The sequence below is a fragment of the Perissodus microlepis genome, chromosome 7 (genome assembly GCF_051167445.1).
Source record: "Perissodus microlepis isolate ML-2025 ecotype Zambia chromosome 7, ASM5116744v1, whole genome shotgun sequence".
NCBI classification, from domain to species: domain Eukaryota; kingdom Metazoa; phylum Chordata; class Actinopteri; order Cichliformes; family Cichlidae; genus Perissodus; species Perissodus microlepis.
This window is the reverse complement of record NC_140467.1, coordinates 37,577,342-37,593,319: the sequence shown is the minus strand read 5'-3', so window position 1 is coordinate 37,593,319 and position 15,978 is coordinate 37,577,342. Positions and strand designations below refer to the sequence as shown.

The 15,978-nt window shown below is 41.1% G+C and overlaps 1 protein-coding gene across 1 annotated transcript; it reads right to left on the bottom strand.

The window, feature by feature from the left end:
- Positions 1 to 583: 583 nt before the first annotated feature.
- LOC146383568 (ras-GEF domain-containing family member 1B-B-like) lies at positions 584 to 13,728 on the bottom strand. Its single transcript, XM_084934881.1, has 14 exons — positions 13,490 to 13,728; positions 7,383 to 7,922; positions 7,129 to 7,251; positions 6,545 to 6,682; positions 6,195 to 6,410; positions 5,942 to 6,016; positions 3,536 to 3,628; positions 3,278 to 3,380; positions 3,110 to 3,189; positions 2,855 to 2,950; positions 2,671 to 2,766; positions 2,356 to 2,479; positions 2,170 to 2,242; positions 584 to 2,059 (listed from the first exon to the last, which is right to left on the bottom strand). The coding sequence occupies exons 2-14, from the start codon at positions 7,914 to 7,916 to the stop codon at positions 2,026 to 2,028; spliced, it is 1,785 nt and encodes a 594-aa protein (XP_084791007.1). The 5' UTR covers positions 7,917 to 7,922; positions 13,490 to 13,728; the 3' UTR covers positions 584 to 2,025.
- Positions 13,729 to 15,978: the final 2,250 nt, after the last annotated feature.

The following is a 15,978-nucleotide window of genomic DNA, read 5'->3' as shown; positions in this document are numbered from 1 at the left end:
TATTTTACTAAGAAAACCCAAACTAAAGGAGTCTCCATGCATCCTGTAATATTGAAACATCCAGCCATTTAGGGTAGCAGGAGCATGTACTAGCTGTCATACAGCTAACGGCAGGGTGAAGTAGCCAGTCTGTCCGAGGGCTAACACAGACATTAAGCCATTCAGTCTTTGTGCTGTGGGAGGAATGTTACACAGGCACATGGTGTAATTAAATTACATATCTCTCTGCTACGAGGCAACACTGCTAACCACTGTACCACCACACCATCCCGTGTTTGCATGTATGAGTAGTAAAAACAAATATATTGAACTAATTTACTTGTTTTACACAACTTGTGATGGTCAAATCACCAGATGAATGATTTTTGCAGTATTGCACTTGCTTTAGTTGCAGATGCAGTCCTGTTTTATTTAGTTCTAATAATCTTTATACACCTGCTCACTCTTGTTCTGATAATGTCCTGGTTGGACTACGTGGTGCTCAGCTGATCTATTTTATCAGGGTGAACAGTCAAAGATGCATCAGCAACCTCTTACACGTAGAGCCCAAAGCTGAAAGCCTGGGTCAAGAAAAGGAGCAGTGTTTTCATGATTCTTTTATTTGAAAGAAAATAGATCATTCTCTTTACACAAAGACCTTCAGTATAAGTACCCTGACTGATGACACAAAAGATACACAAAAAAGTAGCATATATGACATAAAACACAGCACTCACAAGTGGATTTCAAAGAACCACATCGCATATCACACACACATCAACACAGCTGAGATGAGAAGAATAAAAATCCTGTTTCTGTACACACACACACACACACACACGCGGGCGCACACACACACACACACACACACACACACACACACTAGTGTTTTTTTTAATATGTAAACTGGTGTTTGATAGCTTAACAACACAAAACCAGCCAAAAACAAGCTCCTGGCAGAACATCAAATAAAGTACATAAAAAAACAAAACAAAACAAAAAACCCCAAAAACAAACCCACAGCGTTCTGATACAAAATACGACTTAATACTATAGCATAGAAAGTTGCCTATATTACACAAGAACACACTGAAGTGCATTTTGATGTAGTCTGCATGGTTATTATGTTGCTGTCACTTACACAGTTTTGCATCACCACCAGAGTCAAAGTGTGCACATCACAAAATGCTTAGCACTGAATAACACGTGGTTGATAAAAGCACCGTGTCAATGCACGCAGAAATAATGCTGCTGATGTACTGCCTCGTATTATGAGCTTCCATTACACAAAGATAACAAATGACAGTGCAAAGTGGGAGCTAATGGAGTGGATGTGGTGCAGGTTCTGCTCGAGGTGTTAGCATTAAAACTGAGGCATCCAACAAGACAAGCAGCAATACCACTTTTAAAAGCAGCTGTTAGCCCGTTATTTATAACGCAAATCGATGCAAGTCAGTCCTTTCCTTTGAGATTTCAAATCTCTGTGGTCCTCAGCAAGGATATCTGCAGGCAAGGAGCGTTAATGTAGCTTTGAAACTCATTTAGGTCCACGATGACTTCGTTTAGAGATGAAACCTTCCCTTCAGCGTGTAAGTCAATCCACAATATGAGGCCAGTGTGGCAACCGCTGGAGGTATAACCACAGTCTGCAGAGCTCTGGCCAGTCGTCTGATATTCTCTGAGCGCCTTGGACAGAGCTGATTTTACAGAAGCAGCACAGCTGATCCAGGCTCTTCTTGAGAATCATTAGCTTCATAAATGATTTAAATCCATGAAGACTTGTTGGAAAAGAGGTTACAATAACAACATAAAATGGGCTTCTTTGGCACTGGATGAATTTTATGGAATGAGTTCTGTGGAGTGCTCCTTGTGTTCTCAAAGCCCAAATACAGTAATATAGGCAGGATGTGGTCCCAGCTTGTTTTAAGTCCAACATCTTAACTGTGGCCATAAGAATCTTCTGTGTCCATATTATAAAACGGAGAAACCTGTAGCTTTAAGACACCTGATTCATTTTCAGTCTTTAAAGCAGAGATTTCCCTGGCCTTAGGTCCGATTCTCTCGATGGAGAAGCGAAGATCTAAAATACACAAGATAAGTAACCAGTGTTATTACACTCAAAAATTGCCCTTTTTTGCATTAGTACAATGTTTGGGATATGTGGGTGTGTGCACATATGTCTACACCTACCGAAGTGACCTGCGACTGTCTTTCTCCATGTTGTTCTCTGGTCCTTCGCTCTCATATGAAGCCAGATGCAGCTCTGCAACAATAAGATAAACAATAATGGCTTTGTTTGTTTCCTAAAGCTGACAAACTATAGCAAACATTTGTATGATTGACATCTCCAAAACGCAGGGGAGACTGAATACTGACCGTCTTCGGTGAAAATGGGTGTTGTGACAAGGTACTGAAGGATTCGCCGGTCTCTGTCGAACGGACAAACAACCTGACGCCAAACCAGGAACTCGCTCACCTGTTTTGCAAGCTCCCAGAGTTTCTGTGGAGACAGATTGTACAATAGATTATAATGGGCAGATGAAAGAAAAGCATCATGAAGGAAAATGCATTGCTCTTTTTAGCCACAAGGGGGAGTCACAACATCACATGTAAAAGCCTGAACTTGTACTGCTACAAATCTGACCGTTTTTAATCATTTAAACAACATCATCTTCTGAAATGTGTCCTAACCTCAAAGTTTATGTGTCCATTGGGCAGCCTGCTGGCACAGCCTTCATTCAGGAAGTAGATGTCTTTAATGAGGAGACTGAAGAAAGGAATCACAATCTGGAGGAGAAACACACCAGCTCATTTACGTACACATTCACCACCTGGAGCTTTTTATTTTCAGAGTAAATCCCAGGTGCTCTCTCACCTTCTCCTGGCTGCTGTGTGCGGTCTCAGACCTCTGGGTAGCACCGCGGAGCGCAGTGCGGTAGTTACTGAAGTTACTGGATGGGTCCATCTGGTGCTGAATGAGAGCACACACAGGAGACGGCCATCAAACGCAAATCCGTGTGGGCATGCTTAAAGTTTGCACATGGTGAGGGTTTGAAATCCTGAGCAACTTGAAATCTTAAGTTTACATTACACTACACAGGATTCACTGCTGCATGCCAATTGTCCTTACCTCCAGAATTTCAAACTTGTCCGTGTTGACTTTATTCCAGGTTTTCTTCAGTCTGGCGACAGGACTCATGTTCATCCCAGCTGGACACACAGAAAGGGTGAGTAAATGCAGAGCACTTACGGGGTCAGATCGAGCCAACGAGCTGTATGTGTGCCGTCAAATACTCACTGATGATGGCCATGAGAGAGTTGAAGTTTCCAATGTTGAAACACTCCTGAGCAACATCGATGAAGAACTCTATGATCCGCGCTCTGTGTTTCTTCTTCATCGGCTTAAATGAGAGAACAAACAGAGCAGGTCAGTACAAATTCAATATATGTACAAAATTATGCACCTTTGGAGTGTAGTAAGAATCTAAGAGTGGTTTGTAGTTCAGCTGTGCATTCAAAGGCGTTCCTTGGTCCAAAACGAATCACGACAACTTACCATACAGATCTCAGTGGCCACAAGATAGCTCAGTCTGTTGAACCAGCTGACGTAAGCTTCCAGGTTGCTAGTTTTACGTTTCCGAAAGAAACCCTGAAACACAAATTATGGCATAATTACAAACAAACAAAGAACAAGTCTAGATCTGAGTGCATTTTTGTCTGCATTTCATTATTTTTGAAAGAAGTTAAACATTTAAAACTGTGAGTCACAGAAAGGACCATTTCGAAATTAAATTAGATCTTAGAACTTAGATCTCTTTCATTTTATGGACCCCTAAAGCTCTGACACCTTCATAAATTCCATCACTCACGTTCAAATGTGAACTTACATTAACCTCCTAAGACCCGAACTCTTCCACAGCATGCATTTTTAATTTCTCTTTGATATTTGGGCTGATTGGAACCCGATGAATGTAAAAACAAAGAATTACCAGATTTTTTTTTTACCTGATTTTTCCTTCTAAGAAAAATCAGAGCCACATATGAGGATATTCGTTTAAAATTTCGATAGAACAGTGGCAGTATAATGTCCTCGTAAGTGGATATCAGGCCCTTGTAGAGCAAAATTTTGTATTTTGGTCTAAATAACCCAAAATGTGATGTCCACATATGTGGATGCCAGGTCCTAGGAGGTTAAATTATATCTGTACTACTTTCAGCTCATCATCTATCATTTTTAGCTAGCAAACGGTCCGCGGCATTTAACCAAAGCTATTGGCTTATTATTTTAATGTTTGCCCTCTGTTTAAATTTAAGGCATGATTAACATTTGCATTTTATCAATTTCTGTAACTGAAAATTTCAACAGGTTATCCACAGCTTTAACCAACAATCTTTTATACAAGATTTTACCTAGCTATTTAAGTCTACATTTAGCTAGTAATCTCCACCTTTCAGCATAATCTTAGCGAGCTATATCCAGTGTTTATCTATTATCTTTAGCTAATAATTCAACTCATACGCTAAGCTAGTTATACTGCCATAGCTAACAATTTCCAGCTGTTATCCACAGATAGCCAACAACTTCAACTACAGAAAAACTTAACAATCTTTCAAATATATGTTTTCTATAGATCTTATCTATTTTAATTATCTAATAAAATACCCTTTTGTTATTGATGTTTCTGCTCGGAGGTAGGTCTGCTCAATTCTTTAATTATGTTTTAATTTCCGCTTTGTTTTACTTTTTCCTCATATCAGTCAAGCTAATGTTTCCATGTACCTTTTGGTTACTTGTTGGTCTTCTATTAATATTTGTTCCCCGAGATTCAGCATCATTGGCATAATCTTCTTAAGGTTAGCCAATAAATTATTTTATAAATCAGAAATAGAAGGAGACAGACTGCTGCTCCTCTATAATTTCCTTTGCTAATGGATCCTGACAGCCTTCACACCCACACAACCTCTGGACCTGCACTGAAGCCTGTGACGTGTCTCCTTGTTATTTTCATCTCATTTACATCTACTTTGGTGCCTTTTGGGTTTTTTTTTCTATAAGGACACTCTGTGGTGAACTTGTTTCTCAGAGGCCCTTTTATATAAACAAACATTATAAAAGCTCTGTATAAATAAATTTGACTTGTCCGTGATGATGTAATCTCAGAGATTCATGGCTCTATTAAATGCTTACACAACAGCGACAGCCCACTCCACTCCAAACTTCCCCTTCTACACTTCAGGACCCCTTTCGCTGACTCAACTGCTCTTTTATACAAAGTGGGTCTTATATAACTGGCACAGCACTGGTTGGAGCACGGCTACAAACAGTGGGTGAGCACTTGTTCTCAGCAGCAGTGATTGAATACGACCCTTCAGCTCACTTACAGGTCCCTCAGATTCACTTAGACATATGCAAAAGGACTTTTTCATACTGTGTCTGAGCTATGTTAAAAATAACACTGCACAAATTGTTACCTATCTGCCAGTAGATTCTCTGATGTGGTTTCCAAAGCATATTTACTTCAACTGAAGCAGACCACAAATTACACCCAAAGCAGGCCCAGAATATACTTCAAATCAAAACAATAAAAATTGACTCAAAATAACTGCAATCGTCTACAGTCCTTTGATGCTGATAATTATAAAGAGGTCATGTTACTGTATTTTCAAGCCGTCTTTACACAGTAAAACTGCACGCAGCAAGCCGTAGCTGTTAGATCTATCTGCTAATTGCGACTGGAATGAGATTCATTTATATGACTTTGCACAAGCTCCTCATGTCTCCAGTTTTATCATGTAGAAGTTCAAAAGGAAAAAAGCCAATAATGAAATGAAAAGTAAACCTGAGCCTGCAAGTTCCTGAGTGAGAAGATGGGAATTTTTGTGAGCTGTTTGTCCAAAACTCGATCTAAAACGCTGGAGGTAGAGCTAAGCTAAGCGTTTTTTTATTCAAACTCAATTGTACCTTATGGTTCTCCAGAGGATCCTTCATGGCAAATGTCTGGATGAACTCCTCGGGACCAATAAAACTCAGTCGGTCCTGAGGGCAGAAAACAGAACATAAAAACAATTAAGACAATGACAACAGCATAAGACAGACAATCATAAAAGCTCATTAATATAATCTACAGACGTGCTTTGAAGAACTGAAAAAAAATTTCTCCCTACAGAATCCGATAATAAGCACAGGCACCTAAGTTTTAACGCCAACTTCCTACCAGTTCAATGTGTGTAAGCTGCTGGGCGAGGACGAAGGGATCGTCGCACACGCTCAGGACGTCGCTCCGCTGAGCCGATGCTTGCTTGCTCTTCAAGGAAGCGGGACGCTCCATTGCCGCCGCATTGAGCGCAGCCACAGCCTCCTCGTATTGGCCGAGGGCAGAGAGGCGTTTGATAAGACGCTGGGTCATCTGCTGCATGGCTCGCCAAGAGTACTGCAGCGTGACACAGACAGCACAAATAATGAAAACTATGACAGGGAAGTGTGAATGAACTTGAGATATTTATGTTGAATTATTGCAAATTCATTGCATGAGAAGTTTTAACTACAGGAGCTCTGAACGCTAACCTCGTCCCCTCGGGCCACGTGAAGCGTCATGTCTTTAAGGCAGCGCATCATCCTCTCGTCCCTGAAGTCGTATGGAAACGTCTCAGTCCACTCGGTCAGCAGCTGCACCAGCTTAGGGGCCACCTCACGGAAACGAATCTGAAAACCATCAGATGGCGCACTAAGTGACACTCAGGCGGGCATGATTTGATTTATATTATGAGTAAATCTCTCTCTGGTCAATAATCTAAACGGCATGGCCCTCATATCTTTTAAAACACACAAGAGTAGCCACAGCTCGCTGTTTTTCTAAGAGCATATTCTGCCATTATTTATTTTATCTTTGCAGTTTCTGTTTCCGAGTGTTCCCTTGCCTGGATTTTATTTGCTTGGGGGAAAAAAAAAGCAGATAAATACTTTCTCTCAGAAAGAAGCATGTGGGTGAGAGAGAGCTTGTGGATTTTATAGTGGGTGGAAGGTTGTGTGGGAGCAGAGAGTGAGTGTGATGAGAAGAGAAGCAAATTATAGCCCTGTGTGTGTGTGTGTGTGTGTGTGTGTGTGTGTGTGTGTGTGTGTGTGTGTGTGTGTGTGTGTTGCCAGCCCACCTTATCCAGCAGGGCATCTCCAGACCGCTGCTGCTCCACACACAGGTGACAAACCCTCGTCATGAGCTCGTAGGGGGGCAGGAAGAGGCGTGAACTCAGCAGGAAAGTGAACACATACGACCTCTGATGAGGAGGAAAGAACAAGAAGAGAAAGGTCAACACAGCCAGGACAGCCGACCTCTTTTCTCAGACTCAACTCGTCTATTCTAGACCACTCCGTTTCTCACAAAAAGACCATGTTTTCTGTAACGTACGTCAGGGTAGTAGTCCACTGTGGGAACCAGGTGCTGGATCAGAGCCTCAAGAGATGCAGACACCAAGCTATTGTCATGGTAACACATCTCCCCGTAGCTGGTGGTGACGCCGTGTCCGTAAAACCGCGCTTTTGCCGCAGCTACGTTGTTGTTGTTGCGACAGGACTGGTCGCTGCTGCTGCCGCTGCTGCCGCTCGTGTGGCGATGTGCGCGGCCTGGACAGGAAGTGCTGTGCTGGCGAGGGCTGTGAGGCTGCGGCGAGGAGTATGGGTTTTCAGACAGAGCGCAGCTGGTGTAATGATGCTCCTTCGCATTCACAGAGGAGACAGAGGCGCTCCGATAAGCCCCGCTGTGAGGCTGAGGTATGTCGTAGGGGTTCTCTCCAACCGAGTAGGCGCCGTTGTAGATGTTCTCCCTCGCAGGTTTCGGGACAGTGCTGCTCCGGTACGGGCTCGTAGGTTGTTGGTGGTTGGCATTGCTGCTGTAAGGGACACAGGAGCTGAACTTCCCAGCATACGGCGTTGTTGGAGGCATGATGACCTTTACAAAACATACAAGGAGTAGGTTAGGGTTGAGAAATAAAGATTAACAGCCTATTTATATGCAATTTCATGACATGATAATACATTTTCTCAGTCAGCTGAGAAATACATGATGGATAACATGCAATCTTGAATATATGTTTTTCATAATTCACATGAAGATACATCTTCCAGCCAATTTAAAGATTCCCAATAAGCCAGATATGATAAACAGGCAACAGGGAGGGTTTCTTTATAAAAAAAAAAAAAAAAGAAAAAAGATAATTTAGATTTGCTTCCTGAAACCTCATTCTAAAGCCAATCTTTCTGGAACTGGGTATGAAATATCCCAGGAAAATTAAGAGATAATTGCACAGCCTAAACAGGAAAAGAGCAACAATCAGTAGGTTTCCCCAGGTATCTGAAACAGTGGACGGCACAGGAAGAGGCCCAATAAAAATAAAACATTGCATTTAGTTTGTAGAAACAGAGGCTTTCAAAGTGACACTTTGCATTATTCAAACAAATCCTGACAAGTTATAATACCAGACATGTAGGTGTTGAATGAAGTAGAAAGGCTTCTATGATTGAATTAAAGCAGATCTTTGTTTTCATTTTCTTTCTCCTTACCCTTACTGCAGTGTCTATGTCCAATCAACCATCAAAAATTATAACTCCATTGCACAAGCCAGTTTTAAAGAATAATTATGACGCAGTTTCTTTCGTTGATCAGCTAATCCATGATTTCCCAAAGGTTTCCCAATAATTATGGCACAACAGTTGTCAACAGGCCGATCCTTTTATAGTCAACTTGAAGTCACAAAATCGTGACTAGTGTCTCTTGCAGCGTCTTACTGCGTTAGCCTGCCCGTCTCTCTGGGAAGCCGAGTGTTGTGAAAATACGTTTAAGCAACTCCATCACGCAAAGGAAAGACTTAGGGATGTCTGTGAAAGGAATTATACTTAATCACATAATTTTACCCCTCCTCTGTCTATACTTTCTGGTTCTGAACACAAACATTTCTCCTTTGGAAATTTACAGCTTGGAGAAAGTCATTTGTTGGTGAAAATTTCTACAAATCAGCTTATACTCACAACAACAACCTGCCAGATGACACAACAGCAGTGATTCTCCCCCCCCTTTGTCTTAATGGTTAATATAATTGGATTTGAGTTGGGTAAGCTGATCCCAGATCACCACCGAGGCGTGCTTTAACTCTGGAGCCATCTTTATCCTGCTACTGTTGTCTGTCTTGGCACCTCATGCCAGCATAAGCGAGCCACACACAGTTACATATGAGCAATGCACATATACTGTGCCAGAAACAAAACCCTGCAGGAATCCAGCAGACTTTTGTTTGTCCATCACAGTGCCGACAGAGGAGTGTCTGCCTGAGCCAACATCTTACGCACACACACACCCTTGTCCACAATGGCGCCTAGCCCCATGCCGGTATAATCCAAACACGCACACACACAAACAAATGATGGCTTGAACGATGCACACACACACACACACACACACACACACACACACACACACACACACACACACACACACACACACACACACACACACACACACCACAGTGTTTGGCATGTTGCCAGTGTAAGCCAGTCCAGTGCCAAACCATCTTTTGAACTCTGTGATCTCAGCCTGCTGTTCTTCTTCTTACTTAGTTAGAGATTACAGTGTCTTTACCTTCCTCGAATTACAAACGCAATCTGGAAAAGCATGGCTGCGGTGGTCAAGTTGAGATAAGAGTCCTCTGAGTAATATTTACTCCAGTGTAGATGCCTTTTGTCCTTCTGTTTGCATTGGAAGGTGACCTTGTGCAAAGGGGGAAAACTAAGAAATTGGAAAACAATCCTGTGTTTTTCCACACGGACTTCCTGAAAAGTTGACCCTTTGGATAGTTGCGGTTTCCCCGCTGCTGCACTGCAATTGCACCCTTTCTAAATCATAGGTTGGACTCTCCGTGAATGACTTAATGATGGCATTGGAAGTATAATTTCATATTAAAAGCATTGTTTATATTCTCTTGTTTGTAAACTTTGAAGATTGCAGGCTTAAGAAGCAGACTGATGTAAATATAATAATACAGGAAAAAGCAAAAAAATGTACAGTGATGTAAGAACATTTTTACCAAGAAAACCACTTTTGTACTAGACTGTTAAAAATCCTAAGGGCTGCACGTCTGTGCATTTTCTTACCAGCTGGCATCGAAACAAGACTGCAGCGCCCATTGGCTAAAATGTCATGAGATGGTTAAAACAAATTGAACTTTTGATGGTGCAGCAGGAAAACCTCATCCACTAATGGATTTACACCAATAAAACGTGCTCGCGCTGCATCAACAAGACAAGCCAATTCGGCGGATTTAAAAAGGTCTTCTGTACATGAAAGCTGCCCATGTCTGGCTTTTAATGAATCTGAAGGCGTTGTCAGAATACTTTTTTCTAAAACCATTTAATGTGGTTTTAAAGAGTACACCTAGCAATGCTGTGCCCTACAGGAGGAGGGGGACGGGGCAGGGGAGGAGGTCTTCAACAATAGAAGCATTATCTATCCTGTCATGGCATTAACAACCACACAAAGACCCCCAGGAAGAGATCAGAGCAGATCCCAGCAGATCAGACACACACAGCAGCTTTCACACACTCTGGTCTCCGCTGTCAGGCCATACGACGCCCAGCCTCTGCGTGAGCCGAGCCTGGGATCATTTTTACATCAGTCAAACCAGAAAAGCAGACTTTACTCATTCTTCTCTAAGGTGGGACCTCTTATTATAGCTCTTGTGCAGTGAAGTCACAAATAATAATCTGCCAGGCTTAAACAAGGACAAGACTTTTTGTTTATGACTTCAATAAAAGAGCATATCGAAACCCATTTACTGACCTTAGTAGAGATCGCTTTATTTATACAAAATAAAAGCTACAAGGTACTGACCTCAGAACAGCCTGGACCAACTGCCTTAGCTTAGATGAGACAGGGGTTTGTTTGACTCCTGCTTTTTAAAAAAAAAAAAAAAAACATCTAATAAAATTCGAAGACTTTAAGCAGCTGGTCAGTAGCAAGAAAACAACAGTCACGTTTTCTAAATTAGCACCTTGTCTTCTGCAAAGTTCAGCAGGTAGGTTAACACAGTGTGTACCCATAAAAACGGTTTCATGAGAGGAGCAGCAGAGTAAGCTGAAGGCAGAGCCTGCGCCTGATAAGAGGATCCATAAAACTATTTGTGAGAGTGTGAAGATGTCAATGTACTGCAATGCTATCTTACTTCTACTTTGTACCCAATGTACTTTGACACTAATGAGCTACAACAGACAAGGTGGGTGAGTGAGAGAAGCATGACAGTCTGGAGGAAACTCCTGACAGCCGGGATTATCGTTATCAATAATGAGGCCAAAGTTCAGACTGTGCTCATGACACTTATTTGTGGCTTGCGTGTACAAGAGTTAACCTTTTAAAGAGACGCTGTACAATGATGTCACTGATGATTTGTCAATTTACGTGGGAGGACTAGTAACTTCACCTCATAACATAATATCGTAGAAAAATAAGATGGCTCTCTAATGATTTAATGCTTCTTTTAATTTTTTTATGATTGAGCACCTCAGAAGTCAGCCAACTGAACCTTTTAAAGATTAAAAGACTGGACAGATTTACCACATGTTGCTTGCTAATCACTTCACCATGTGCCAATTATGCTTTCTGCAATGGTACACTAGTTATATATTTAATTATTCTTTTACAGCCACCGAATGATTCAAGTTAAAGCAAGCTGCTGGTGTTAATTGAAAAAATAAAGCCCCTTTACACCCTGTGGTGCAAACAAAAGCAATCATCTCAAACTCCCACCAGGGTAAGTTGAAATAAAATACAAAATGTATTGCTGCAGGTCTCCCCTGCACCAATACATTTGGTGTGAAGAACATTCTACTGCTCCTCCATGTCAGATTTTAATTTTCAAACAGCCCCATAAATGCAGCATGCCAATGGACCAAGATGCCTTCATGTGTTCTGCGCAGGAACATTTTTTAAATGTGTTTATGGGGACATGACAAGGACTTAGGACACATCAGTAGTGAAAATCAAGACACATGCAGTGATTTTAAAGGGAGGATAGATCTGTTTTTTGGGTATGAAATAGATTTTCAAATCCCTTTAGGTAAAAATTGTCTGACACATTGACTTTGGGGGTTTTGCAATTACAGAAAAAGCCTACTTGATGAAATTCTTTATATCTTCATCCAGATGTTGTTTTGTTCTGCTTGGCTGTCCAAGCATCAGAAGCTCCAACCTATAATGCTTCAGGATTGCATTCTGAGTGCAGGAAAGCAAAGTCACACGTCATCAAAGTACCAACCAAATTGCCAAACCAAAGTAGGAGGAAACAGCCCTAGTGTCCAAACAAATGTGGCGCAAGGAAGTGTGCAGGTCAGGGGAGGCCCACAGCAAAACATCAGAGGCTGGGACCCGGTGCCTGGTTTAAAAATCTGATAGATAGGCAAACAGAGCCGGACACAAATACCAGACTCAGATCGACAGGAGAGCTACGCACAACAGGGCTCAACCACTTATGAGCCTGTTGTCTTCTTTTATTTCCAAACACAATGGATTCAGGGATGCACTTTCATACAAATACACACACCTGTCTCCCGTATCATCTGGTAGGCTAGTACAGTATTAACCTACAGCCAGAAAGGATAAACACTACTACAGAGCTATATTAAACCTAAGCTTGTTTGGGGATGGAGGGGTTGACTTCCAACCTCTGTACAACACACAGATGTCAGCATTTAATTTTAACTTGGAGTAAGTTGACTTTGAGGTAGTTCCAAAGACTCAAATGTTGCTGGCACCCTTCAGACCGCCTCGGTTAATAATTAAATTAGTTTAACTATTTAATGTGAGATTTATTTAAGCAGCTTCACAAGCTCACAGAGTACTGACATTCTTTTAAGAGACTGTGGGTTTGTGTAGAAGTGTGTGGAGGCTTTTTCCTTGGCCAGCAGCACACACATTTTTTTCTGCCATTCTTTCTTCTTTTCCCTACAGACACACTCACACAATCTGTTACACACACACACACATACACACACACATAAACCAGCCCAGCATGCCTGGTTAGCATGATGGGGTTCAGACTGAGTCATAACACACTAAAAGTAAAAGCTGACTGTGAAAAAGTCATGCTGTGCAAGCATGGTCCCATCGCAGGTGCTGGTGAGTAATGCTCGTTTGAGTCTGACAACCAGCCTAATTATAAACTCCTATGGGTGGCACAATAACAACAACAACAGGTCGGGAGTGAAACTGGGCGTTTAGAGAGAAAATAGTTCATCAGATATAGATCACTTTCAAATATTAGGTGAAGTAAATACGTTTTTAAAATAATAATAAAAAAAACTAGGAAACTTTAATCAACTTTTGCGCAGGAAAAGGCATTTCTATAACTCGATTATGCCTATGCGAAAGTTATCTATTTATATTTCAATAGCAAAAATGGTTTTATTATCACAAAATGAATAAATAGTAGTATATCGTTTCTCGAAAAATCCACATAAGCAACACTCACTTACCTCTGAAACGGTGCTACTCAGCGTCCAAATACTGTGTCTCTGCCAGTAACCTTTGAGAAAATGAAAAGGAAAAAAGGTTTTCCACGCTACTTCGAGTCTTTCTCACGTCGAGGAGACGCTAAACGTGTAACAAACAGGTAAATCTTTTAGCTGCTGTGAGTCCATGCAGTGCTCTTCTCCACTGTCTGTCTCCGCTCTTGCTTCATTGAGTATTTGAACAAGCAAAAGCTCGCAATAACCCACAAAGCCAGACGTATTCAAATGACTTCCACAGAGCCGGGAAAACTGACCAATCAACGCAAGGGGGCGGGTGGCGACTAGGCCCAATCACAGAAAAGGGGTCAAAAAATCAAAAATCTCCCAAGTTCTGATTGGCTGACTCCCTCTCCATCTAAGTTCTGTCTTTTCGAGTGAAGCCTTGCAGCGAGTGTTTTTGTTGGAGAGCTGAAATATGGAAGGTATACGGTTTCCGTCGGGAATGTGTTAGTGTGTGTGGCTTTATGCTGGTCTTAGTGACTTAAAATATAAGAGAAAAAATCCCCGAATAGTGTTTTATTTGTGTTTCTGTAGGGCTTATATATTCCATGTATTGGACAGTATGTGTTACTCAGAGCACTTGGTTTCACTTTTTCCTACCTGCCAAATGTTGCCATTTATTTCAGCACTGTAAGGAAATCTGTGTGGAGTGGTCAGATTGTTTGCTGACATTGGCTCCTGTATTACCAATTCTCTATAGTTTGATACTTTCGATTCTTCATCTGGCATCTTGGAAGCCAAACCAGGGATTTTCCTGCATGGAGGAAAATCTTGGCTCCTCCCTACAGCAAAGGAGAAAAAAATCACTGGCATTGTAACAATATTCTGTTAATTTCATTTTTGTGAACCATAATCAACATTTGTGTTTATTTAATAGCTGGGTACAATAGGATAATGTATAAATATTTGTCAAATAAGCTGACATGGACTACTTGTACATATGATCTGTAACAAGCAGCATTATGTAATCTTTTGCAAAAAAAAAAGAGAGAAGAAAACTGCAAAAGTGTGTGGCAATGTGGCTGAGAGGGGGACTTATTAACAATTAATAACAATGTTGATCTCTCGAAAACTTTTGTTACTGATCACTGTCTTTCTGTTTGAGATGAAATATGTTCTTTAAAATTGGATTAGCTCCTATTTTAAACCTTCTCCTGGGATATATGAGACTATTCTCTGTTTAAAGTGTTCATGTCCTTCATTTAAAGGATATTTTAGTTTCTGTCAGCACTTCACTAAGAGATGAAAGAATTGCCAAACTTGGTTTCAAAGAGCAGAGGTAACCCAAATGTGTTATTTGACTCTATCAGTGGTATTGTCGCTTCTGGTCTACCTGCTTTTCCCATTTTCTTCAAAGGAATGTTGCAAATTTTCTTACTTAGCTGATCTGGTCAAATTATTTGACTTGATAAAAGCATCTTCCTACTGTTGCGACATTTTACCTGAATTCTTGTTCATAGGTCCCTGTGTGTTGTAATCTACGTATCACTGGTGTCTAGTCAATTCCCTGCTTATTTTAAGAATATGGTTATCCACCCAGTTTAAAAACAAACAAACAAGCTTTACCCTTCACGTCTTAGCAGTTGCAGACCAATTTCAAAATGAGTCTTTTTCCCCCCTAAGATTTTAAAAAACGTTGTGGTTAAGCAGCTTTCATTTGCTCTATACAAATACATTCCACTGCTCGTTCCACTGAAACACCTTTTCTTAGACATCTTGATGTGAAATGATGCAGAAAAATGTTCTGTTTTAGCGATGCTGGACCTGATCTCTGCCTTTGATACTTTTTACCTTGGAGTGGGTCTCTTCATATCGGTCTGAACAATCCTTTTCTGTGGCTGCTTTTAGGTGCAAGTCCTCTTCCACTTCTTTTGCTTATGGTGTGCCACAAGGTTCTGTTTCGGGGACCTCGTTTTTTATGTTATATCTGCTCCATCTTCAGCCCATTCTGAGTCATTTTAAAGACATTTACATTCAAGAAGTTTTCTCCAACTTCATGAAGAGAAAACAGAAGTCCTTACTTGTGTACCTGACAGATTCGTTCCACTTTTGCCAAATCTTCTGTCAGGAACCTTGGAGTAGCTTTTGTTTTCACCTTTCACTCTGGATGTTCAAGTTTAAAATTTCATTTCTGGTTCACTCTTGCTTTTATCATTTAAGAAATACTGGCAAGTTGATTTCCAGCACGTCACGCTCTGAAATGGAAATTGTTATTCATGCCTTTATTTCATCACACCTCAGTTATTGTGGTTCATTGTTCACTTGTCTTAAAAAAGCTTCCTTGGAACGTCTGCAGGTTTTTCAAAACACTACTGCGAGGCTTCTGACTCAGTTTTCTAAGAACTCACATGTCACAGAATTGCTAATTCAGGTTCACTTTGTTCCCATTTACTTGAGAGTCCATTTTAAGTTTCTGGTTTTTAGCTATTAGAGCTTCGCATGGACAAGCACCA

Bases quoted from the DNA above. Each gene is read 5' to 3' on its own strand.
- LOC146383568 (XM_084934881.1), bottom strand. From the start codon at position 7,916: ATGCCTCCAACAACGCCGTATGCTGGGAAGTTCAGCTCCTGTGTCCCT. The intron at 7,252-7,382 runs GTACGTTACAGA...CCTCCTCATCAG, and splicing joins CAGTGGACTACTACCCTGAC to AGGTCGTATGTGTTCACTTT. The intron at 6,017-6,194 runs GTAGGAAGTTGG...TTCTGCCCTCAG, and splicing joins AGCTTACACACATTGAACTG to GACCGACTGAGTTTTATTGG.